The sequence below is a fragment of the Dryobates pubescens genome, chromosome 4 (assembly GCF_014839835.1).
Source record: "Dryobates pubescens isolate bDryPub1 chromosome 4, bDryPub1.pri, whole genome shotgun sequence".
Classification (NCBI taxonomy): domain Eukaryota; kingdom Metazoa; phylum Chordata; class Aves; order Piciformes; family Picidae; genus Dryobates; species Dryobates pubescens.
Genome location: NC_071615.1, coordinates 24,584,528 through 24,612,008, shown reverse-complemented (window position 1 = coordinate 24,612,008; position 27,481 = coordinate 24,584,528). Strand labels below are relative to the sequence as shown.

At 40.5% G+C, this 27,481-nt stretch overlaps 1 protein-coding gene across 1 annotated transcript; it reads right to left on the bottom strand.

The window, feature by feature from the left end:
- Positions 1-163: 163 nt before the first annotated feature.
- Positions 164-27,481, bottom strand: ICE1 (interactor of little elongation complex ELL subunit 1). Its single transcript, XM_054161272.1, has 20 exons — positions 27,104-27,481; positions 26,245-26,303; positions 24,670-24,704; positions 24,239-24,257; positions 23,413-23,524; positions 22,563-22,639; positions 21,500-21,537; positions 20,070-20,152; positions 19,769-19,808; positions 19,627-19,683; positions 17,590-17,679; positions 17,450-17,503; positions 14,177-14,529; positions 9,306-13,604; positions 8,141-8,309; positions 6,593-6,753; positions 4,293-4,483; positions 2,785-2,891; positions 1,982-2,080; positions 164-1,083 (listed from the first exon to the last, which is right to left on the bottom strand). The coding sequence occupies exons 1-20, from the start codon at positions 27,479-27,481 to the stop codon at positions 902-904; spliced, it is 6,603 nt and encodes a 2,200-aa protein (XP_054017247.1). The 3' UTR covers positions 164-901.

The following is a 27,481-nucleotide window of genomic DNA, read 5'->3' as shown; positions in this document are numbered from 1 at the left end:
GGCCAGAACTGCAGTGTTATGGACATTGCTATACAACAGCATTAGGTTATTCAGTGAAATGTGAAATGACCTCACAGGTGATTGCTCCCAAAGTACTATTTATGTAAGACAGGACCAACAGTTAGTTCTGTGTTAAAGAACGACAAGAACCAACAGTGTTTGCTTCTTTTATTACGAAAGATATAAAAACACAGAGTGTAGTGAAGCGATCATTAGAAAGGTGAACTTTTTCTTTGAACCAACTTTCTATTTACATACACAAAATTCCCCAAGTGGAACAATATCAAATGTGAGACACATTATCAGAATATACCATATATACAAGTTCAGAGATTTCTTCTCTCTGTTACTCTATACAAGATTGTTACACAAAAAGTCACTTCCTACCTGTCATACACAAGTATTTTAAATTAAGGTTATGAGACTACTCAAGCAAAATAAAGCAGAATCTGGGCAAGGTTCTGCTATCTAGACAGTTACTTTATAAATACAGTACAAAATAACAGCCAGGTTTTTCAGCCAGGCTCAAGCTTCTGTTGTGTCAAACAGTCCATGCTCCAAACCAATGGAAGTAAAATAATGAAACTATTACTAAATTTTACTGACATCAAACCAGCAACCATCTCAGGAGTCAAAGATGTCCTGGTTTTTGCAGATCAGTGATGAGTTATTATTAAAAATCAAGCTTGTTTTCTGTTTGTTTTGGTTTTGTCTGTGTATTTTTTTTAACCTCTTCCCTCAAACAGAAGAGTCAAAATATTTCAGCTTGCTGTGAGTGATCAGAGATTCTGTTAAAAATGTAAAAACCTACAATGTGGTGTGTCCCCTTTAAAACTGCAGCTAATTACTGCTCAGTAAAATAAGGCACTTCTTCCTTTAGATCAGTCCACTTCCCTAGACTTCAGTTCAGCTCCATTTTACACAAAGAAGTGATTTCAGCTATGCTATCTGTGACAGCCGGAGGGACGTTGTTAACAACTGTTGCTTTCCAAGCTTGGATGGTCTCAACAATACCTTCTGGATTGCTTGAACCTAAGTCACACAGTGAATACACAGCTGCCAGCTGCACACCCCAGGGAACACCTGCAAAAAGTTAAAACAAATCAGCTTACAGAAACTCTACTATGCAATCATGGTTTGGGGAAACCTGCATCTAAAGAAAATAGTTCAACAATTGGAATTAAAACACGTCAACAACTGAGATTCCTGAAACTAGACCAGAGCAAAATGACAACCTGCACACAAATTCTACAACATTTCATTTAATGCTAGCCCTTTCCAGTTTTCTGAATTCAGCAGGGTTTTAGCATTCCAAGGGCATTAAAATAAATTTAATCCCTAGTGATTTCACTCCAGTTAAGGGTGGTCAGACTTCTATGAAAACGGCCTGAAACAGACACACAGAATCACCAAGGTTGGAAGAGACCTCAAAGGCACACTTGGAAGAACTGGAGATGGCAGGGAAAAGCTATTCAAAATGTTTCTGTAACTTCAATCAATGCTCCACTGAAAAATGTGTTTTAACAGCCAGAATAACTCAGCAATGGAGACTTTGCTTCTCTAATTGCTTTGCTTTGTTTCACTCGGGAATTTGGACTGTCTTGCAGCCCTCACCCAGTACAACCACCTTGCTATCGGCAAGTTTCAGCATGAGCTGAACAAATGAGCTATTACTGCTCAAGTGAAGGTCATCCTCTAAGTCCTCTGAAGCAGCTGATATGCTATTACACAAAGCATCATAATTCCAAGGTGCCTGAAACTATCTTGATATTGTTCTCTGTCGCAAACAGAAGGTAATACACACACTTTGTTAACTTCAGAAGAGAAAGGGACTCAAACTCTTTGCACTGTTATGCACTAACATAAAACTGCACAAGCAGGCTGCTTTGGCACGTGTGCCCTAATTTGCGTGTGTTTTCTGTACACTGGCAAAACTTGACATTGCAGACCTTACACTAAAGTTCCTCTGAACAGACATTACCTTCCTCTTTTGCGTGCTGTACAAACAGTCCAATTACAGAGCTAATATTCTTCACTGCAGCAAGACATCCTTCCTTCACACCTATGTGGCTCAATCGACCTGAAGGAAAACCAAGGTTACTATGCATCTGACATTTGGAGAGCCGACTTCCTCATTTTTAGACTTACTGATTGTCTGTTGAAATATCAAGTGAAAATGCAAATGTCATTCACGAAATTTAGTCATTCTTGGTACCATGTTTTCTTGGGAGCAACATGTGTATTTACTGTTCCTTTTGTGACTTAACACCTTAATGCATTTTTCATCAGATTGATCAACCTCCCATAAGTGGGAGTGTAAAACTCTCAGAGAATGCAGTTTCTGGTTCATAAATAATACTATACAGGCTACATATTGAAATAATCTATTGAAATCCAAATTTTAACTCTTCCTGGAATGCCATCTAGATCCCAAACAAATTATTTTAAATTAAAGTTTCAGGAAGAGGTATTATGTAGCATATAAACCCTTACTTTATACACTTTGCTAGGTAGTTACAGATGATTTGCTTTTAAATGCATAAACCATGTTGGCATTTGTTACTGTGAAATTAGACTCGCATCTCTCAAAACTCATGTACACACTTTCTACAGGCTGGCAAACAGAAAATGTCTGTTTAGCATTGTAAAAGTTTGGTATTTAAGATGAAATTTTTTAAGGAAAGGGAAAAAAAAGGAAAAACAACAAGGTAGAAGTACTTCACAGGCAGGCTGACATTTCCACTGAAATACTAAGAAGTTCAGCTAAGAGTTTAGACTACTCACCAATCAGCCTGAGTGTCGATGCTATAACACTATCAGGAATGGACTGAGCAGTTTCATGCCCCTTTCTCTTCTTTATCCATTTATCCATAGAAGGCCAAAGCACTTTGCTGTGAAAGACAAATGAATGTGGAAATCAAATTACTGCACAAAGGGATGGTACAACAGTTACACAGTAACAAACGTGAATAGTTTTTCTGTTTACCATCTACTTCCATAGCTCCACTTGCATCTTTAATTCACCTTCTAGGGAAACTCTCCATATTTCAAACAACCACAAATATAAGTAATGTAAAGAAGGTTTTAAACCCAAACAATCAAACTAACTTTGTGGAGGAATCATTCCTGTCCAGAACAGTATTCCTGTTCAGCTTCCATTCATTGCCCTGCAACATTCTTTACCTAAAGTCAAGAACTTACTCCACTGATTTAGCAGCTGTGTATGAAATCACGCTGCCTTCAAATGTCACGCTGAGACTTTGTATGACTGAAAATTCATAGGTTGAATGTTGAAAGTAGGATCTGATGTTTACTTTTAAATATGAAAAGTCCCAACATGAGTCTTTTTTCATCCTTAAAATGATGCTAAGAGACCTAGTTACATCTTACCAGCACAGCTCCACACCATCAACTCTGCATGGCTCTAGACATCCTTTCACTCAAGCCAAATTGTATTTATTTTTTAAAGTATTTCACTAAAAATAACATATTCACTATTTAAAAGCATGGAACTTGTATTAAAAAAAAAAAGATGATTTTAAGTTATTTGCATTTACTTTATATTCAATGATTGGTAGGGTACAGTTAAATGAATACCCTATTTTTGGAGATTATACTAGGTTATGTAGCCTCTAGATAAAAAGTAGTGGCTGTCAGATCAGGGTGGGTATTAAAAATAGGTTGGGTATCAAAATGAAGTCTTTCAAACCAAGCCAAGTATAGCAGCAGTCCAAACACTGGATTATAGGGTTCAAAGGAAATGTAAGACATTGAATCTAAGTATTGCCATGATTTCAGCATTAAAAACAGACTGAAATCAAGACAGTTTACTAATGAGCATGATTACATTTCACCGTCAGCACTGAAGGAGTGCTATTTACCTATCAAAAGTCCTACCCCCATTTTCTAGTGATGGTGGGGAGGGGAATTAAAAAATTAGGTTCAGAGGAAGACAGTAATTTTGCTTAGCTGAAAGCAATTTGCCTCAACATCTTTCACAATTGTCCACAAATAGCTGTTTTAAAAGCAGTTCTAATGGGGTTCATCTCTTGGCTCTGTACCATAAAATCATACATTTCCTCACTAATCACTCATTCTATCTTAAAATAAGACACACAAACACAGTAGTCTAGGTCTCACCTGCTTGAAGTGCCCTTATTTCTATGTATCTATGCAATGTTTTATTACATTAAAAGCTAAATTATAATGTCTCAAATTTGGGGGGGGGGGGGAAAAGAACAACAAAAGAACCCACACAGAAAAACACATGAAAGAACTGCTTGCCACGATACCTTATAACATTGTCATGTGTCCAGTCCCACTTCAGGTGACAGCAGAGTAGATCAACAGCAAATATATACTGCCAAGCATCTTCACTCAGATCTTCTCCATACCACTCACTCAGCTGAAATTCTACTTTTGGACATGACTGCATTTCTAAAAGCAGGTTTGAGACCATAGTACCAGCATCTAAAGAGGAACTCTGAAATTTTAGAAGGTGATGATCTTAATGCATGAGAACTCAGAAACAAACTCTTTACACACATTTGATTCTAGGTGACCACAGCATCTTACACCACAAATTCAGCTTTGGGGTTTGACTTAAAGCAAACAAAAGGAGTATATGAACTAAAAGCTTCAAGTACTTGGTATTTGCTTTGATGCTTCTACTAAAGGGAGAGTGAAAAATCCTAACCAACAATACCCAGAAACCTTACAACCACTCTCTGCTACATCTTGGGGATTTTTGTTTCTCTCAAAAAGCTTTAAGGTCAGAAAAGTTTTCTGAGTGCAGGAAGATTAGACCAACATTGCTCACTTTCAAAGTTTAGGGGTTTTAACATTATTTTCTGATGCTGGAATTTGATGCTGGAATTTCCAAGCAAGTACTTATAATAGTTGAGGCAGTATTAACTGCAAATATGTCATGTGAAACAGTTTTGCTAGTCAGATAGCTAGGGCAAGCAAGGGAATTTAAAACCAAACATCCTTTGAATATCTGAAGTATTTAGGCTTATCACACAAACACACTGTGTGCTCAGCATAGCTTCTTGGTACAAACGCTCCTCTAACTGGCAAATTCTGCAATGGTGCAAGTCACTAAAATGGCATAATTTCACCAAGAATTAAATCCTCAATTCTTTGTGAGCTTTACTTAAGCAGAATAATCCTCACAAATTATGTGTGTAATAGACTGCCAACCACAATCCACTTGAAATTTGTCCCTGTATTTCCACCTAAGTAAAAAACATCTTTCAGATAGGATGTCATCTGCAATCATCAATAAAGAAATTCATGAGCTTGCTCTCCCCAGCGGCAGCAGCTCTCACATTTCATAGAGATCCATAGAGAAATTAGGTCATGTGAGTGCAAACAGTATTTCAAGGAACATTTCCTGGGACACACTTATGTGCATCTCTACTGGCATGAGACTGAAAGTTTTAATGGAGGATACAAATTCTCTAGTAAACAGGGATTGCAGTAGAGTTTAAGTCTGAATATCAGAGCTTAATGCTGTATCACAACTGTGATGTTATAAAAAAAATGAAACAGACAAATCCATGCCCTCTTCACTAATTCCACTGTAGAACTGCATGCAGTTCCAGTGGTACCATATTAAATTCAGGGCCAGCTTCAGATCTAAAAAAAAAACCAAAACAAAACCCAGTTGTGGAGCAGCATGTCAGGATAGGGAACAGATGAGCCAGGAATCAAGATGACTTTGCTCACTTGATATTTACAGAACTGTAGCACTTCCGCCAGCAAGCCTGGCATTAATGCAGAGCTTTCAGAACTCCCAGGGCCCTGGCCTTCCAGAAAACACACAAACTCCTTCTCCAGAGGCAAAGGACCTCCAGCTTTCCATCTGCAAGATAGTAATTTGCTCCTACTGATATCAACTGTGTCCCACTTTTTCCTCTTTGCAACAACCTTTTCAGGATGGCCTGCTGAAAACTAACAGGAATTAAGAGTTGTGCAAGCACTCAAAGACTTAAAATCAAACTTCAGTAAGTCCTTCACACTGGCCATCCTTCTGGCATCACTGAAGTGATCATGCCAACTGCTTATTAAATTAATTGGCTGACATTCTTTTGGTGATACACAGCTATTTACAGTCCACCTCACAGAAAGATCAGGAGTAAAAAGAGACAGGCTCATCCTGAAATTAACTATGATAAATAATTACCTATTACACAGAGAACTACAAAAGATGGACAAACCCAGTATGTATAAAAAGAAATAATAGTCAATCAACAAAACACCACAAGAAACCTCAAAGAACACCAGTGTCATAGTTCTACAGAAAGACTAATTCCATAGCCAAACCAGATTCCAGGCAAATTTTAACAACAATGTTTTAATGTTTAATAGAGGGATTTTAATTTAACAGGGCAAACAAGGAAAGTGCTGTACTCCAGTAGGGTCCAGGCAAACATGGGAAAAAGGTCTGAAGCAGCATAAGTTGTACAGACTCAGGGGAGATTCACAGGGTATCTTCAGACCCTTCAGCAGAAGTAAACTGCTTGATTTGATTCAGCCAAAGCAACCAATGCAGACAAAAGCTGATAGTGACAATGAAAGCAGACATTACCTGTTCCCAGTTGAGGTAAGCACCCAAACAGGACAGCGTGTCATTGCTTGCATTCTGCCGGACAACTAATTGCATAGCTTTGTTAATTGCACCTTGGAAGACAAATATGTCAGACCATACATTTGTGATAAATAATGTCAATTTTTCTGAGTCTGGAAAGCCTAAGGGGAAAAAAACCAGAAGAACAAAACAGTTTTTAAAAACAAAGAGGACATCCTCAGGCATTAGAAGCTTGTACAGTTTTCAGCAAGATAACTAGGAAAGATAGCACAGAAGTCACACAACTGCAGCCCAGAAAGGGGAGTCATACTAGCACACTGCAGGCCTCAGATAAGAAAAAGGACCCAAGGGAAAAACAAACAAACAAACAAAAGCATCCTCCTCAAAACTACCTGCGTTATTGTAACTTATCCCTTTAAGAAAACACAAACATTAAAAAAAGGCTTCACTGGATTTCACTGTGTAACAACAATGCCAAAGGACCTTTCCTTTTGCATGTTGAGGTTACCCTCCATCTTTCTTACTACACTTTATTTCACTAGGAGACAGGTCTCAGACGATTGCAACTGGATTATTTTAGGATGAAATTAAACTGGAAGATTCTACTCCAGAAGTCTACCTAGTACACTCCAGTAACAAATGAGCACTGATTACTCATTTGTTACTGGAGTATACTAGGCAAAAATCATAGAATCATAGGGCTGGAAAGGACCTCTAAAGCTCATCCAGTCTGACCTCCCCACAGTCAGCAGGGACATCCCCAAATAGACCAGGCTGCCCAGGGCCTTTTTGAGCCTTATTATGATATCTCCAGGAAAGGAGCCTCAACCATCTCCCTGGGTAACCTGTTCCAGTGTTCCACTACCCTCATAGTAAAGAACTTGTTCCTAACATCCAATCTCAATCTGCTTTTCTCCAGCTTAAAGCCATTGCCCCTCGTCCTGTCACTACAGGCCTTAATAAACATTCTCTCTTCATCCTTCTTGTAGGCCCCCTTCAGGTAGTGGAAGGCTGCAATTTTGTCTCCTCGGAGCCTCCTCTTCTCCAGGCTGAACAACCCCAGCTCCCTCAGCCTGTCCTTGTAACAGAGGTGCTCCAACCCCTTGATCATTCTCGTGGCCCTCCTCTGGACCCACTGATCAGGTCCATGTCCTTCCTATATTGAGGGCTCTGGACCTGCACACAGTACTCCAGGTGAGGTCTCACCAGAGCAAAGCGGCAGAATCACCTCTCTGGAGGTGAAAGCAGAGGATCCTAAAATGAAAGCAGAGGATCCTAAGTGCAACAGTAGATCACTAAGACTACTTAATAGGAGTAAACTACTAAGAGCTTAGGTCATCACCAAACTGAGACAGGTGTGGAGGAACTGCAAGAAAGGAAGATTTTTTTCTAGAATAGCCTACATTGCACTACAGAAAAAGGTTCTAAAGAAAATGTCTCTTTCTCATGATTTTTGTTTGCTTGTTTCTACAAACATGATCATCTTGAAACACCAGAGCAAAGACAAGCAATGTATTTAAGCCATGCACCCCCTAAGCCACACTGTACCTTCTTTAAGGAGGCTATAGCAGAAAAGGCGAGCTCGTTCCAAATCTCCCAGCTGGCGACAAATTCCTGTATAGACTCGACACAGAGCCTGGTTGAAGTTATAATTTGTGGCACTCTTCTGAGCCTTTAGTTTATTGAGAATACCATGCAGCAAGGACTCTGCTAAATGCTATAAGGCACAGAAAGTATTGTTAGACTCATACACTTGAGAACATGTTATAGCAGCATCGACAAGTAAAAAGAACTACTGACTTATTTGCAAGAGTGCTGTTTACACAGAATTAAAGATGTAGAAAAGTAAACCAGAGGCAACTAGCGAAAGAAAAAAGATAATGTCTCAAAACAAACACACCTGAAATAGGTGCAGAATAGGACTACTATTCTTTAAACATAAAATTTTCAGTTATGTGATCAAAAATTTTCTTCCTTAAACAAAAAATGAGTAGAGGAGTCATGTCAGTTAGAGCAACCTCAATACCCTAAAATCAGAGCAAATGGAGCATCCTGACATGGCTATGCTCAAAGCTGCCATGGGAGCATACACAGCCCATTGTCCAGGTGTGAGACTCATGAGATGAACCAACAGCAGTCTCTCCCCAGACCACTTTACACACTGCAGGAGGCAGGGAGAGGGCATTAGGGAGGCCTACAAGTAAGGAGCAGATGAGAGGCTTGGGAGCCAGGTACTGGAGCAGCCACAAGTTTAGACCAGGTGCTTGCAGACACCAGGGAGTCCGAGTGTTGTTTTTGTGAGGAACCATAATGGTCAAGCCTGAAAGACTGGAGGTCTGAGGGTGAGATGCACACAAGGCCATAGGTCTGGACCAGCTATTGGAGGGATGTGCTTGTCTGTCAGTGCATGAGACGAGTGGGGAGAATAGGACATACCTACTGGATATACTATCTAATGCTAGCTACTGGAGTGATCCATACCATCTGTACATAAATCTGTATTTTCCACTACCGGGGTTTCACCCTGATCAGACAGAGAAGGGGACAAGATGAGGTGTGCGCTGTGTGCTTGCACACCTATTAGGAGTGTGCAGTGCTACTGGCTGGACCTGGAAACACAAAGTTGCCACAGCCTTGCTCCTATGAAGTTACCAGATACAGCAACTCCTTAAACCATTATTAAAAGAGAAAACTGGAAAACTATCCTACTTACCTTGTTTTTTACACCAAATTCATAGACAACTTCTTTCTCTTCATCTCTCATTACTGGAATCTTTGAGGTATTGCCGACATACACGTGACCTTTTATAACTGGTAATAAGTCAAAACAGGATTCAGCAATTTTCTTCAATGCCAAAGACACTTTCTGGCTGTCGAGTTCAGTAGCTTTGTTTACTGGTAGTGATGCTTCTAAACTGGAACCATGTGCTGACTTACTGATTTCACAGCTTTTGTCATGAGAAGCCTCCTGTGTTTCTGAGACCATATTTTTAGTGTTTCTGACAGCAGCAGTATCATTGGGCTCTAGCTTTGATGGTTCACTGTCCAGCCTCAGTCTCTTTGCACTTCTTGGCATAGGCATTGGCAATAGGGTCCCTTTTTCAAGATGATTTGATGAGCAAGGAAACAACTGCTGATTCTGCACATCTCCGTCTTGATCTTTATGATTCTCAGCTTTCAAATTGCTGCCAGTTTTAACAAACGCCGTGGATTTAGATGCAATTGCTTTGAACCCACCTATTTGAGCCACAGGTCCTGTCAAACTTTGGCTGTCTGAAAAAGCACATCGGTTCAGCTGAATATTGCCTTTCAGAATGTTTAGTGTCCTTGCCCTTGCAGACAGCTCTGGATACATAGTGTCCAATATTTTCACAGAGTTCTCCTGAGGAGCGCCTGGAGCAGGGCCATCGGCTGCCAACAGAGGCAATCTCCCGGGGACAGGAAGCGCGTGCTTTGGAATGGAAGTACAAAATTTCAAAGGTGAGGAGCGAATCCTTCTGCCTACTGCAGCTTCTGAGGGTGAGGGAGGGGAAAATAAAAGAGCAGATTTTACTGTTGGAGTGTCTGTCAATGGAGACATGAGAGGAGGAACAGGAGTTTCATGTAGCGGGGATATCAAGTCATCAAGAGGGGAAAGCAAAGAGGATGGATCAGTAGAAGACATCGCTGAGGATGTGGTACGTGCGGCTTTTGGAGGAGTAGCAATCAAAGGCAGTAGCAAGGGGGGTAGAGGAGGACCCATCTCTTGCCTAATTTTATTGATATTCTCAGATGAGCATTTCATTGGCAGAGGAGTATTAGCATTTGCAACAACTGGCTGAGTTAGTTTAGCTTTGAGGGTTTTTCTTTTACCTTGAAGCCTCTTTGATAGCTTGGCTTGCATGACTTGGGCAGCTGTGATGGTTGAAACAGCCAGGATTTCAGATGGTTCTTGCTTTTTGCACAATCTGTTGCTCTTTTTCAGAGCATCATCCACATAAGACTCTGACTCCAACATATGTAACTTCTCAGATACTGCGTTTTGTGCCTCAGAAGGCTGCCTACCTTTCTGACAGTTGCACTCTGCATCAGATAGGGCTTGATTTGGAAGATACTTGACAGGTTTTTTTCTACTGCTACCATCTAGGATAACATTAGTGTTGTCTTCTCCCATGTTGCAAGTGGTGCTAGGTTGATTGTGACTATATTCTTCAGACACTGGGATCCCCCTATCAACACTGTGTAGTAGGTTTTGCTCCACATTTGACTGAAGCTTTTCAGAATCATTTTCTTCTAAAGAATTTCCAATTGCTAGCATTTTGGTGCTTGATTTACTGTTTCTTTCAGACAGTCTGTAAGTTTCTGAGACACTAGTTAACATCTGGCATACTGGTAATGTATTTTTGGAAGCATTTGGCACCTCAAGGCTTTCTTTTGATGTCTTAGGTTTTAACAGACCTCCCTCGCTATCACTGTCAGTTCTGTTAGAATCTACCATGCATTCAATAGTATCCTCACTATTTTCAGAGGTTAGTAATATGTCCTCTCTTTTCCAAGAGGCTAGGTCTGCAGGATAATTCTCCCCAACCTCACCTGACAATTCATTTGCACTATCTCTGGAGTTGTTTGTTTCACAGTGTGTATCCATATCCACCACACTGTCTGCTCTTACATGACTAACTGCCAAAGTATTCTCATTATAAGAGTCTGCATCTAGGACGTGTGATTTATTAGGTTCTTTATCTCCTGGCTGCTCATGCACATATGGAATTTCCACATCAATTTTGTGTCCATATTCCTTCTCAGGGCAGTCCAGTTCTTTGTACATGTTGTCACTTTCAGCAGACAGGATCTCAGCAGGCTCTTCCAAGCTTTCTGAAGAGCAGTTAAGTGCACCAACAGAATTTTCATCTCCTTTGGTTTCCCACGTATGGGAAGCAGCATTTTCTGTGAAATTGGTTTCAACAAAACTAACGACTTTCTGAAGACTGACATTTAGATCTGGAGGCATTGCGGATTCCAAACCAATTCCCACTTGCACAGCAGAATCCATTTCTTCAGTATTTATACAGCCCATTTCCAAGTCCCCTTGAGTAGAAAAAGCCAAGTTACTATTAAAATCCATTTCTGAAGCAGGCGAGCAGATGATCTCTGAAATATTTTTCTTCACAACATTCTCTTCCCAGTTAAATGAACTGGAACAAGTCTCAGTCACCAATTCCTGACTTTGTTCATTTAATTCCCCTTTTATTTCATCACATTTAACATTTTCAGCTACCAAGAAGTAATTCAGAGGTTTTGCAAACTCTGTTGGAGACGCAAGATTACTTTCTGCTAAGACAGACTCAACGGTATCCACTCGTCCTAACAGCTCACTGCTTTCCTCTTCAAAATTGTCTGGACTGACGTTAAATCCAGTCTCTTGAGATTCAAGCACTCTGAAGTTTTGAGGTTTGGATGACCCACATTCTAATGTACTACACAGATTTTCAGGTTGTTTTATTTCACCTTTTATTGCCATCACATCCAACACAGAGGATTCACGTGTAGCTACACTGCTTTCTGCATCAGTAATGCTTGCCATCTTTGGCAGTGCAAGTATACTTTCCAATTCTGACTTCTCTTGTGGTGAAGTACTACCATTTTCTTCCAGCTGTGGTTTGCCTTTTAAATATCCCCCTTCATTTATATCTACTAATTGTGCATTTTCTGCACTATGGAGTAGCTCTGATGATTCAGCTATTTCCAGAACACATTCTCCATTAAATTTTATGGCTACTTCAATAGTCTCAGGGCTGGTTACATTCACGTTTTCAGTTTTGAGGTGTTCATCATCTTTTGTAAAGGCTGACAAAGCAGTCCACTCCATACCTACACTTTTGTCTATGTCATCCATAGACAATGAATTGCTGATTACTTCATCAGCAGATAAAGATAAGGAATGTCTAGAGACTGTAACTGTCTCTGGTTCATACTCTCTGTCATCCCCATCTTTTATGGTTTGCATACACTGTTCCTCCAGTACCTCTTCACTGTCATGTTTTATTTCAGAGCACTGAGGGCGTACAAAGCAGTCAACAGATCCAGTGTCTGCCTCAGTTTCTGTAATTATTCCCTCCCCATCATGTATCATAACATCTTCAGGACACTCCACTTCACAGAAGGATTTTGAACTACTGAAATCAGGCAATACATTTTCAGAGAGTTCTCTCTCATTATTTGCTTCAACCTCTATTGCAGCTGTCATTTCCTCTCCAATTATTGCTGGTTTTATATTTTCCCCTATGTCACTTGCTTTGATTCCATTTTTTGGTTCATTTTCAACTACTTCATTCTGTATCAACATGTCAGATTTCTCCTTAGAGTGTTCACTTTGAAGCACAGTGTATTGCTCAGGTGGCAAATGAGTAATGTTTTGGGGAACAGATACTGCCCTGGGAGTTTTGGTCTCTCCAGATAATCCATCTCTTCCAGCTCTCATTAATACATCATGCTTGTCATGTGTACCCTCATAATCAACAGATCCAATTAAGATTGCATTCTCTTCTGTTTGCTGTAGCTCACTATGTCTTTCTATCTGATTCTGAGGGTTAAAGTTGTGTAATGTAAATTCAGTTGAAGAACCTTCCTCTTCACTGCGCATACCCTCACTGTCTCCTTTCTGGTTTTCATTGGCTTCCAATTCATGTTCTCTTGCTTCAGTTAGGTTTCTCTTCTCAGTTTCCATGTTCTCAGAATTCTCTTCCATGTTAGTTTCCATGTTTGCAATTAAAGTAGCAGCACCAGTTTGCTGTGTTTCAGCATCACTCTCCTCCTTGCTTGACATCTTTTCATTCCACCTCAGGTTATGCAAGATGTCTGCATCAAGACTGTGCTCACATGATTTGCTCTGTCTGTTACACTCCTCACTGAGGCTGAATACATTACAACTCTGAGGCCCAACTTGGTCTTCTTGTAAAATTTCCTCTACTGCAGAAGCACTGCAATCAACTTCTTCATCACTGGAACCTGTGACTTCTCCAAACAATATATCCTTTAATGAAAAATACAAAGTTAATATTCCAAAGGTTGGTACCAGACTTACTATCTATTTCTTTCAGCAATGGTGTCCCTGACCTGCAGTGGTTTTGATAAATTAAGGAAGATCAGCAGAATTACATCCTTCTCCATCACTGTTCTTCATAGCAAATAGAAAGTATCTCTGTGAAAAGTCAGAGACTTCTTTACCTACCTACTTGTATTCTAAGATTACTGAAAAACACCACTTAAATAGGCTACCCTTGACTTGCAAGCTGTGGAATGAAAGCCACATTTACATCAAACAAGAGTTGTGCCTGTAAGCCTACAGTGCTGGGAAAAGAAATTTTGACATCAGTTGAAACATGGGTGATTTTGCTTTCAACATACTTCTGAAAATTGTGGTTTGCCCCCTTCTGCAGGCAGTATGCTAGAAGGTAAAAAGAGTCTGAACAGTCAGAGACCCGTTCAGTGCATGAGTAACTAATGCTGACACTCAAAAATCAGAAAAGCCCAGGAATATCAAATAATCATTTTACAGTAATTATATGGCCAAGTTAGTGCCAAATCAGATATCCTGAAACTCACCTGTGTAGTTATGGGTGAATGTTGTATTGGTGACAGCAGAGCAGGGAGAGGCCTGGCCCAATTCAATATATCCATCACAATTCCACTGGGTCCCTTTTGTTCCTGATCAGAGAGGTCTGAACTGCTATGTGCCCCATCTGTCTGTATTATCACATCCACAGTTTTATCCTCACCACCATGCAGACATTCTTCAGTAATCCTCTTCTCAACAGAGTCACCTCCAAAAGGCTCAGTACTCACTTCAAGTTGCACAGGTGTTACAGAATTTTGCTTTCCAGCACCTTCCAGTGAAGAATACCAAGGCAGCATTGTGCCATCACACTTCCTGATCTTTTGCTGGATTTGTACAGGATCTAAGACACAAAAATATTGTTAAGAATTTTTCCCCCTCCCATTTTTCTGTAATATCATAGTAAGAATGCATTACCATCCTTTCAAATGTTCCTACAGACTAAGGCCAGGCTGGATGAGGCTTTGAGCAACCTGGTCTAACAGGAGGTTTCCCTGCCCATGGCAGGGAGCTTGGACATACATGATTTCAAAGGTCCCTTCCAACCCAAACCATTCTATGAATCTATGAATATCACTTTCAGAAATACTTACAGAGGTCAGAAGTTGTTATTCACAAACAATTTTTTGCCATTTTTTTTTTCCACATAAAAGAAATCTGTACATGCAAAGAGCTCCCCTCCCAACCACTTTTAGGCTTGGATCGTTAAGACAATTCCACCTCATTTTTCTTATCAGGAAGGGCCACACTGAGCAGGACTGAAGGTCCACACAGCTCAATGTTTTAAGTTTTAGCTCAGTATCTGATGTTCAGAAAATGTAGGACAAGCATGTCATGACATTCCCCAGTTTTTATCTTAAAGCAACCTTCAGCTTTGAGTCAGCAGCTGACCTTGCAGGCCAATTACAATGATACTGCTGTCATGGCAGGATGAGGGAATTCTATAAACTATACTCCTAGTTTTATGATTTGATACCTATATGCTTTTGTCTAATTATACACAATTTTGTCTTAAACGATATGACTTAGAACAGAACCCATCAAAAAAAAAACACCTGCCTAGAAGAGAGGCTCCCCCTGCAACATGCCACCTATGCACAGCATTTGAACCACCAAGACAACAAAAGACACTGAGCAGTTGATAATCCTTCCAAGATAATGTCATCTCTACCAGTTTTACACAGTTAGCATGTCCAAATACTCCCTGTGATTCTTGTGTTGTACTTTCATTTTGCTCCTTTTCAAGTCACACTTTTTATTATTACACAGACACTCATTTCTTATGCATGTAGACAAAACACATTGCCCCAGCAAGGACTAAACAGTAGGCAAGGAATGTAAATATTGATTACAACTGCACTAGATACTTTTTAACAGTGAAAAGATGGCTCACTTTTCTGAAATTTAAATGCTATGATTTAATAAAAAGAAAAGATGACCTCCAATAAAACAGCAGAAATCATCAATCCCTCAGCATGCCACATGGAACAAAAACTTATTCTGTAGTATTTCAACTTGTTACATGACATTTGTATGTGTGATCTGTTTATAGGGTTCACAGACTGCTGGACACAGAATTAGCAGTATCCAAGCAAGAAATCAGGGCTGTTCTGTGTACCTAGACAAGTACCATCCTGCAGCACAAAGAAAAGAACATGCACAAAATGGATTTGAGCAGAGGATGTACTGGTTTAGCTGGCACAATTTGCATTCTGTTACAAAAATGAAAAACAATGGTGTACTTCGTCATTGCTCTCAGTATTTATCCACTGCTAGAATTTGCAGAGATACTGCTGAAGCAGCACCAGTGGTATTATATAAATACTATTTTAATTCCATAGCTGAAAATGCCCCCCAGAGATCACCGCTAAGCACCTTCTGATATGTTAGCAGAGTAGGAGTTAGTAAAAATACTGATCGAAACTCCCTGTTTCCCAAGGTCCGTCTCAGGCCCTTCATGTAGCAGGTCCATGTCAAAAACTCAACTGCTGCAATAGATGTAAGGTGGAGGGAGAAACCTTTCAGCCTAAAGGGTCTTACTTAGCCTTATAGTCCTCAAAGGTAAATAAGCTTTGATGACTCCTTTGGCCAAAGCAGAATCTTTCAAGCTTGAAGCTCACACACTGTTTTTATAAAGCTGTTTACAAGCTAGAGTCACATAGAGTTTCCAGGATGTTCTACATGTTAGAACAGAACAGAACAGAACAGAACAGAACAGAACAGAACAGAACAGGACTAAACCAGGTTGGAAAAGACCTTAGAGATCATTGAGTCCAACCTATCACCCAACACCATCTAATGAACTAAAACCTATTGCACCAAGCACCCTATCCAGTCTCTTCCTAAACACCTCCAATGATAGTGACTCCACCACCTTCCTGGGCAGCCCATTCCAATGGCCAATCACCCTTTCTGTGAAGAATTTCTTCTTAACATCCAGCCTAAACCTCCCCTGGCACAGCTTGAGACTGTGTGCTCTTATTCTGTTGGTGGTTGCCTGGAAGAAGAGACCAACCCCCTCCTGCCTACAACCTCCCTTCAGGTAGTTGTAGATGGCAATAAGGTCTCCTCTGAGCCTCTTCTTCTCCAGGCTAAGCAACCCCAGCTCCCTCAGCCTCTCCTCATAGGGCTTGTGTTGTCACAGTCCAGTTGAAGATGTCCCTGCTTACTGCAGGGGGTTGAACTAGATGAGCTTGAAAAGGTGCCTCCCAACCCAACCCATTAATGATTCTGTAATTTTCTATTATTCAGGCAGATAATAATGAAGAAGTGCCTCTTAAATATTACAATCCATCTACATTACCATGCCTTTGTTTCAGTCCAAAAAGAGCATTCACATCTCATAATTCACATCAAATATGGCAGATTTTACGATGCTTTCTAATAATGTTAGAAGTATAAACATGAGAGGTTGGACTTGATGATCTCTGGAGGTCCCTTCAAACCCCTACCATCCTGTGATCCCCTGAGGTGAGTTTTGTCTATCAAAAATAGCCAAGTCGGCTGATAGCAGGAGAATTAGTTCTCTCAATTGCAGCAGTAGTATACAACAGGTTTTATTTAGAAGAGTATTCCAGTTTACTTGGCTGTTCAAATTAGTATTTGCAGTTATTTCCAAACATTCCCATCACACATGTATTTGACCAGGCAAGCACTGAAGATTTCATTCTGTCCAAAAAGTGTTATGCAAACAGTGCTCAGGCCAATTCCAGTAAGACTAACTTCACTTGCATATTAATACATTCATAATTACTGGACCCTACCTTCTGTAACAGCCAGTCTTCTTTTTTCAGGCCATGCCTTACCCTGAACAGGAACTGGAAAAAAACATACACCAGCATTTATTTTATTGTCAGAAGGAGACAGTTTCAAGAAAATTTCAAGACACTGCATGCCATCTCACCCCAGACAGGATCGTTCTCCTGATTCTTTCTTTTTCCTGTTGCACTGTCTATACACATCCAGAGTTCTTCTAACAGAAGTTTTATTTTTTCTGTCAAAATAAATATTGTTATAAATGGAGGAACACATCAAATGCTCAGTTAAGAATTCATGTTTATTTTCACTCAGAACACAGACCGCAAAATAAAATAATGAAATACTCACAACAAACATTAAGACAAAGCCTTACAGCTTCAGGGAAAGACAAATGCTAGATGCCAGTGAGGGAATGAATCTTGTGGTGGCCAGAGCCACACAGCAGAATGGAGGAACAGTTGCAGAATGCTTTGTCATAGCAGCCCCCAGGGTAAGGTATAAAAGCAGATGTGAATGCAACAGCAGTGAGATTAAACAGGTTTCTAAAACAAATCAGGTGACACGAACATAAATGGGGGAGGATATCTTTTACTAAGAAAGTACAATCACATTCTTTCTTTAACCCCACTCAGTAGTAACTTATCTTAGTCTAACCATGGAGCAACAGCACATTAAATGTATCTGAATTAATTATCAGGCCACAACATCAGTAAGACATTATCTCAAGTCCTAATAGCACCACTGCCAAGTGATACCAAACAACCTAGTTCTAGAATCAGAAGGACAGGCTGAGAGTGAGAAATAGTTCAAAACTTCAACAAAATACACAGCACTTCACCTACATCTGCCAAAACCATCACCACATCCAACAATCAGGAACCGAGACTACTGGGTTTGTTGCCAATTCTGTAAGTCAACAATCACAGCAAACTGCTACTATTTTATAGAGACATGTTAAAAAAAATACAAAAGCTCAGCATGTAAGAGCAAAGTCTGCTATTAACAACATAACTCATTCTCATAAGCAGTAGAGCCCTGCTGCTATTTGAAGCTCAAATTAGAGCTCAGATATTAACTTTCCCATTTTCCCATTAATTAAAAATCAAAAGATGAAAACTGGCACCAACTCAGTACAATCCAAAAGTCAGTTAAAACTTGCCAAGACCCACAAGACCTGACAAGGTCTACCTTTTCCAGAAAAGCTTAATTTTGGCAACAGACTTCATACACAAATATTGCAAAGCCAGAAATAGAACAGGGAAGGTCTTCTTTTGCCTGAAAATTGCCTTCAGAATTTCTAAAAAATTCAGAAGTAATACCAGTATGGAAAAAAAATAAAAGGGGGAAAAAAAAGTGGTTGGAGTTTGGTTTCAGTCCTTTGGAGGAAGTTTAGGAGGAGTTTGCTCCACTGCATAATTAGATTCATCTAAGTTGTAGCAGATATTTTGGATCTTTAGAGGAAAAAAAGAGTCAATAAGGAAAAACTAAACAATCTGGATTTCACAGAATCATAGAATGTTAGGGGTTAGAAGGGACCTTAAAAGATCATCAAGTCCAACCCTCTGGTAAGAGCAGGATCACCTGGAGTAGGTCACACAGGAACACATCCAGGCAGGTTGTGAATGTCTCCAGAGAAGGAGACTCCACAACCTCTCTGGGCAACCCCTTCCAGTGTTTTGTCACCCTGAAAGTGAAAAAGTTTTTCCTTATGTTTACCTGGAACCTGTGCTCCAGCTTTCACCTGTTGCCCCTTGTCCTATCATTGGACATCACTGAGAAGAGCCTTTCCTCTTGATTTAGAGAGTCTCACATAAAATTGTAGCAGCTCACACTCCTGCCTTGTGTCTTTGCACTGCATGCTTCCTTTATGGTTTCACTGAGCTTCAAAGACGATGTGACTATTTTGCTCAGTGTTTGGATTCTGCTTGAGATTGCACATCAACTGACTTCACACACAGAGGGCTAACTTATACTTTTAATGAATCTAGTATATTCCTTATTACAAACCTTAAAACAGTCATCTATAACATTAGTCCTTCAGTACAACGCATTTGCATCAACCACACCTGCTCCTAAAGTGTTTCTGTCAGTATACTCTTTCCAGAAATGCACCTCGAGAAGAGTTGCAATAAACTCATAACAGTTGGTTCTGCACAGAGAAAAGTCTTGCTAAACTTCTTACCTTTGTCTATATCTGTTTTAAGATCTTCACTTGAACTCTGGGTCTCCGCATGCTTAACTATTAGAAAGAAGAAAGGGAGAAGAGGAAGTGGTTCAGATGGAACAATACCACACCCAACCCGAAGGCAAAGGTGAAGAGTTACCTTTTCTGCACTTCTCTTGAAGTACACCATCAAGCTTTCCCTGTTAAAATAAAATAATTTTTCATGCCATCATTAGTTTGCAGAGCATCTACTCTTAATTAGCATAAACCCTAAATCAATTTTTCAAAGGTCATACTTCAGATAGAACTTTTCCATCTCTTAAAATGAATTGCTATATTTAGTCAGTATCTACAACAAATGTCATTTTACTATTTCAGTATCTCTATTACTACTAGCTTACTTTCTTTTTTCCTCAGAAAAGCTATGAGAAGCTTCACCCAAAAGACCAGGAAATTCTTACTTGTGCCTGTTTTAGCTCTTTTTCAAGCCTTTTCTTTTCAGTTTTCAGTTGTCTGAAGTCCTGTGTATGCTTTGTTGCAGCCTCTTAAAGAGAAGCAAAATTCAAATGTAAGAAACAGCTAATTAATTTATGTAGTATTGGCCACTGGTTTGCAAATCAAATTACTAGCAAAAAAGGAAAAAAAGTATGAAATAAAATTCTATTACATCTATTGAAGTTGTAGTTTGGCTTATTAAAAGACATGCATACAAGTATGTTGTCTTCCACTGCATAATTACTATTCTGAACTATTGAAATAGATGCCTTTTCTCACCTAACTGAAGCATGAAAATAAGTCATATTGAAATAGTACTGTACTGTACTGTAGAACAATACACACCAAGTAAAAAAAGGAAGCATGATTAGAAGTGAGGTGTATGTTTTTTCACGTGTTTTATTCTCTTTGTTACAAGAAGGCCCCAGTTCAGAGATGAAAACAGCATCGTCAGCTGCATTAGTATCAGAGAATGGTAGGGGATGGAAAGGACCTCTGGAGATCACCTAGTCCAACCACCCTGCAAAAGCAGGGTTATGCAGAGCAAGTTGTGCAGGAAGGCATCCTGGCAGGTTTTTAAAGTCTCCAGAGAAGAAGACTCCATAAACTCTTTGAGCAGCCTGCTCCAGGGCTCCAGCACCCTCAATGTGAACAAGTTTGTCCTTAAGTCCAAGTGAAACCTCCTGTGTTCTAGTTTGTACACACTGCCCCTTGACTGGTCACTGGCCATCACCCAGAAGAGCCTTGCTCCATCCTCATGACCTCCAAACTTTAGATATTTGTATTCATTTGTAAGATTCTGTCTCAGTCTTTTCTTTTTCCAGGCTACACAGCCTCAGGTCTGTCAGCCTCTCCTTGTAAGAGAGATGCTCCAGTCCCCTAATCATCCTCATGGCCCTCCATTGGACGGTAGTTCCCTGTCCCTCTTGAATGGGGGAGCCAAGCACTGGACAAACTTTAAAGCCTCACTTGCCTGCTATGTTCTCTTTATTCCTGCCCATCTGCAGTCTTCCCAAGTGTCTGTTAGAGGTTAAGAGAAGTTAATAAGACTGCTTATTAGTCTTGAGTGTTAGCCACATCTTTTCTACATCTTTGGGATGACTTTCATGACTGGAGTGCTGCAGTGGTTGCCTGGACAGGCCAGGCAGACTCCATCTTTTGAGGTTTTCATGACCAGAAGTTCCCTCCAACCTCATTTACATCATGTGGCTTAGATACTGAACAGAAGTGATTTTGCAGGAGGGATGATATAATCCAGAGACTAAACACCACACACAGGATTACCCAGCCTTGCCTCTTGGGCCCTCAAGAGTTAGAAAGCTGCAATTCTTCAGACAAAAAAGCAATCGAGATACGGAGCAGGAGAAGAACACAGTAACACAATGTAGAAAGTTACCTTCAAGTTTCTTCACTTTTGTTTCCAGTTTCTTTCTCCTGTTAAAAAGAAGGCATTAGTACATAATTTCTGTATATAATTATGTTGCACACACACAAAAGTAACAGCTAACCATTTCAGAGAAAATACACTTCCTAGCCCCAGCACCTGTGAGCCCAGTGTGTCCCTGAAGCTGAAAACTCAAGTCAGTGGCATGTTGCCAACGTTTTCACACATAGAGCTGCATCTGCTGCAGAAGCAGAGTATGCTCTTAAGAGAGTCAGTCCACTAATACAGCTTCGACTACAGCTTAGAGTTACAATCACCACCCAAGAAAACTGGCTTCTGGTTTTTGCATTTCTCTGATGTAATGTAAACAAATTAATTTTACTCCTTAGAAACAAGCAAGCCTTGCTTAGAATAGAATAGAATAGAATAGAACAGAATAGAATAGAATAGAATAGAATAGAATAGAATAGAATAGCAATTAACCAGGTTGGAAGAGACCATCGAGTCCAACCTATCATCCAACACTATCTAAACAACTAAACCATGGCACCAAGCGCCCCATCCAGTCTCTTCCTAAACACCTCCAGTGATGGTGACTCCACCACCTCACTGGGCAGCCCATTCCAATGGCCAATCACTCTTTCTATGAAGAACTTCTTCCTAACATCCAGCCTAAACTTCCCCTGGCGCAGCCTGAGACCTAATCAATGAGATAAGTAGGAACAGCCTTTGGGATCACTTATTCCCCAACAGCTCTTTGTTAAGAATATCCAGGTGTTTGCTGAAGACAAACCAAACTATGCATCTGGAAGAAAGTCTGACCTCAGCATTTCCAACCCTACCTTAAATGCAAGACATACACAAAAACGCTTCTAACATTTCCTTCTGTTAAATCTTGGTATCCAAAGTTTGCTACAATATCTAATACCATTCTTCCATCAACTCCCTGTTCTAAGAATCCATAGGCGTGAAAATTTTAGCAAAATGGAAAGCATAACTAGGTAAGGCACAAGACCAAGTTCTAAAAGAGGTAAGGGGAGGGAAAGAGAGGTTGTGAAAAAGAAGCATCACTCACACAGCATCACTGTTTACTATCTCTTCTTTAATTTTCACATATTCCAGTTGACTCTCCCGATAAATCTTGAGAGAACTCTGTGGAGAAGGAAAGCACAGTTAAATATCTGTCCTTACTGAGAGGAAAAAAAAATATAAAAAATAGCAAGCATTTTACCTTTTCTAATGGAAACTGCACAGCCAAAAAAAGTGTATTTAATAAGAAAACAAGCAAGTTAAAGAGTCAGGTTATTCTTCTTCAAATTTATAACAAACAAATACCTATTTATCTTTTGAGTTATGTCTCCAGCACCTATCTGGACAGGAACTCCAAGCTGTAGTCAAGAGCGCAACCATTATACATGAGACATATAACCTGCTTCTCTGACAAAGTGCAATCAGGACCTCAGGTACTAATACATCCTGAGGGAAGTTCCAACATAGAAGAAAACCTATGTACAGTGACAAGACAGGGGTTCATCTCCTGCTTTGTACTGGCATGAAAAAACTACAAGGAAGAAGACTGAGTAATTTTTTAAGAAATAATAGTAGTTTACTAGAAAATATATGTATTTAGGTGATTTGAACAGTCAAAATCTTTTCTTCTGTAGCCTAAATCTCAGCTAAGGGACAGGAGAGATTGTTAAATAAAGAAACAAACCTAGATAATCTGATCAAAAAAACATAGGAATAACAGAAGCTTGAGGTTTTTGTCTATCTGAAATCTGCTGCCATTTCACTTTTTTGCCTAAAACTAGAGCTGCCTGTTCCAGTGAGCTGGGAATTACAAGGCTCATTAAAGCCTGCTTGATTAAAATGAGCATAAAATAGATACACTTCTTTCAACAGTTATTTAAACCTTACAAGGATACCTTTTTCTCTTCCAGCTCTGCTTTCAAGGAACCCAACTCTTCCTGGCACTTTTCCAGAGGCAGGATTTTCTGAAGCATCTGCTCCACTTGGCAACGTAGAGCAGAGATCTCTCTGAAATAGAAAGTGTAATTTAAAAAAAAGTTGCCAGAAAGCATGTGTGCTTTCAAACTCGGTGTTCTAATTTGTCAGGCATGTGCCTGAGTACTTTGCTTTGCCCTATGGAAAAATGCTGTGAGAGATAGCCAAAGAATATTAATAGTTTAAGTGTTCTTGTCTTTCCATCCAGTGTTTCACATTCAAATAAGATTCAAGATCTGATTGGAAAACATTAAACTGAGCCAAAAGCTACTTGCAAACAGTGCCACACAGGAGTACTGTCCAGATGCTGACACTGCAAAATAAGAGCAGAGCTCACTTGCAGGATTTCTCAGCAGGCAAGATGGAGTCTGCAAGATTCACATGCTACCTCCTCCTCTTTAATCAAGTAAGTAAGGGCACAAAGCCACAACTCTAAGACAAAATGCTTCATAAAAATATGGCTGCCCCCACCAAAAGATGAGTTCTGCATCTCCACTTGGTCACTTTGGACTCTTGTGTGAGACAGGGCCAGGAAAGACAAGTATTGTAGAAGAAGGACAGATTTCTCTCCTCATCAAGGGTATCTCTGCTGTCAATGGCTTCAGAAGTATGAAAAACAAAGGACCACATTAAAAACTCAGCCTAGACCCAGGGGTGCTGCTGTTAGGACAGACTCCTAAAGCTGCCCAAGACACAGAGAACACAGAGCACCCAGCATCTTTAGCAAATAGTTTAAATCAAACTTACCGTTCAGCAAACTGAAGCTGTAGACTCTTGTTAAGGTAGAAATTAAAATCAGTTTATAAATGTCCACTTGCAATGAAACATTCAGTAAAGACTTCCACCCAAAATGACATAGGGCTTGGAGAACAAAGTGTTTAACTGAAACATTTCAATGTGTTTGAAGGGAACAAACAGCTTCTGCTACATGTAAAAACCAGAGTCATTCTCAGTAACACAGATTTCAAATAGTGCATATTAAGCCTTGTATGAGAAACAGATGGATCTTAAATTGACAGTTTTAATTCCAAAGCCTTAGAAAGCCTTTCCAGTCTGTTCTTTACTACAGGCATCAGGTCTTAACTTAAAAGCCTCAAGCCCACTTATAAGAAATTCTGTAAGAACACCAAGTAGGAACATAAATTCTGCCAGAACACCAATGGATAAGCAAAGGATATCTGTGCATTTCTGTTGATACTCCGTCAGCAAACGACTGCAAAAGAAAGGGGAAAAAAAAGACATTACCCATTTTCTCACCCAATTTTGACAATATCTTAGGGTATCTTTCCTTTTGCTTCATAAATAAATACGGAGAGTGTAAGGTTGGTTTGCATTTTCTGACAGTAGTCAGCCTTTTTGTTTCCTTAAGCTATCTGAACTGCAAATCAAGCTGCTTTAAAATAGAAAAAAAAAAAACCAACCAAACTATCAATGCCCTGAATGTGTAGCCAATAATTACAGCTTAAAGAAAAAAAAAAAAGACAAAGCCAAGAAACACTTAAAGAACATAATATAGATATAATGAAAAAATATACACACAACCACAAAATCATATCGTAGTTCTCAAAGGATGTTTCCCTATGACAGAACACATGTAAGAAAAGTAGTTCAAAAGACCCTAAAAGGCTTTAATCTTTACACTGTTCTTCTAGCAGCCATAAGAGGGTAACACCTACTCTGATCCAAGAAGCACAGTGGGCCACAGGTCAGCACCAAGGAAAGCTATTCTCTCCTTTCCTTAGATGCTCTGTTTATTACAATTGAAAGAAGAAAGGACAAGGGAGAGAAACACCATAGCAATGCAGAGAGAGCTGTGTTACTGTTGCTTGCAATAGTTAAGAATAATCAAGCAAGGTAAAAAGAAAGAAAAGGGATGAGCTGCAAGTAGTTCAAGGAGAGGTAATCAGCACAAGAAACACACACTGGCAGAGTGAGGAGACAAAACTTGGAAGTAGGAAATGGGAGCTGTGGGCACAGAGTAGAGGAGCTTTGAAGAAAAGGATCCCAGCTATGGCAGTAAGGGCTCTCCAACATTTTTTGGAAACCAGAATGCAGGACCGGAATTTAGAGTTGCTGAAGGCCAGATTTGATGCATTATGTGGGAAAGGATGCATGAGAAAAAACTCTACATTATAATTAGGAGACATAGGAAGGATATTAGGCCATAGTATGGAGGTACACATTATGTATCTCAGTACATTATTCCATAGAATCAATTATATGCTGATAGTTACTAGGACGAAGGGGAAGCAATCACAGAAGAGAAAGTAAACGACAAGAAGCACTTTAGAACCTTGCTGTTCTGACTGATGTTCAGCCTCACTTTTCATGTTCTGATCGTTAATCTCAACAGCATTTCACACCTTAATGCTCAGACTAGATTCTGTTGAAAAGGTTTGTATACCCCTGTGCCTGACTTTTAGTTCTCACATTACAGTCTCCACAACATAGAAAATGAAGCAAATCTCAAACAGCTGCTTCAGCTAGTATTCATAATAATAAACATGCTGCTACAGCTACACAAAATAGCTCTGTTTTACTACCATTACACACACGAGGTTTCAGGGCATAAACTAAAGAAGTCTTATGGTCTAGACTTAGGATCTGTTTCTGAAGAAACTGTTTTCAGGAAAAATTAGTTTTGTGCATTAACATGGATCTACATTCCACAAAAAGTATTTGCTGCATTGCTTTAGGAACTTACGAGCTATAAAAACCAAAGCAAACCCCACCACTTTTGCAGTTGTACTTACTCTCCATCAATCATTTTTTGCTTCAGTGCAATTAATGCTGTTACATATTCATTTATATTCTGTAAGGAAAAGTCTCAAATTGGTAAAGAAGTTTCACCCCAAAAAACAGTACTCTATCCTGTAAATAACACCTGAATTGACTTTTAATTTTCTACACAACATGATAAAGACTCTGTCATCCTTTTTTCACTTCTATTAGTGAACAAGCTAGCTAGCTAGCCAACACTGAGAATGCAGGCTCCACAAGGAAGCATTACTTACTTAGATCAGGCTTTACTGCAAAAGTTCTTCAAACTTTATAATACTAAAATCCCCATAACTTTTTTTTTTTTCCTCAACATCAAATTAAGATTTGGCAGATTGTTAACGACAAAGAGCTTCCAGCTCATCTGTGCCTAGGGATCGCCCAGATTCTCAGTCCACGCCCATTCCGAGTGTCTGAAGACCTCCTCTGCTCTCTGAACTCTCCGCAGGCCCTTCCCCTCATCTGAAAGGAAAACAAACCCTCCCCGAAGCGCTGCGCGGAAGAACTAGCGCTGGCTGAAGCGCGTTGAGGGGCGGCAGAGGCAGTGGGTGGTGACACTGCTGTCACCACGCCGAAACAATCTCGGAAGGATACGCCCAGAAATTCACTAGCGGATCCCGAAGGGCACGCCGCTGAGACACGGGTTACTGCTCCACACCTCGCCCAGCTCATTTTACAGAGCCCGCTCGCCACATTCGCTATCTCAGCTCCCGCTGCACCGGGAGCGGGAACTGCAGCACCCAGCGCTCCCCGCCCGCTAGCGGCCCGGCATCCTTCAACCAAAATCCCAGCCCCGGCTGCCCCAGCGCCACAAAGACGGCGGCCCGTTGCTACCTGCTGGAGAACGCCGCAGTTGGCGCAGGCGGCGGCGGCGGCGGCAGTCCCGGCGGGCGGCGGCGGTGTCTCCCCAGGCATCATAGTGCCCGCCGCGCCCCGCCGCCCGGCAGCGACCTCCCCGGCACGCGCGTCCCGACGCCGACAACGGCGCGGAGGCGCGGCCCGCTGCGTCACGCGGCGCGCCGCCGCCTCGGCAAAGCCCTGCTCGCCCTCACCAGGGTGGCCCCGGCGCTGCCTGCCTGGCGGTAGCGCAGAAAACGGCGGGAAGTGCGCTCTGTGGGGGCCCATTGTCGAGCGTGGCCCGTGACTGGCGCCGTAGCCGATGAAAGCAGTGACCGCCCCCACACCTTTCCCGAGCACCGTGATGGTATGCAT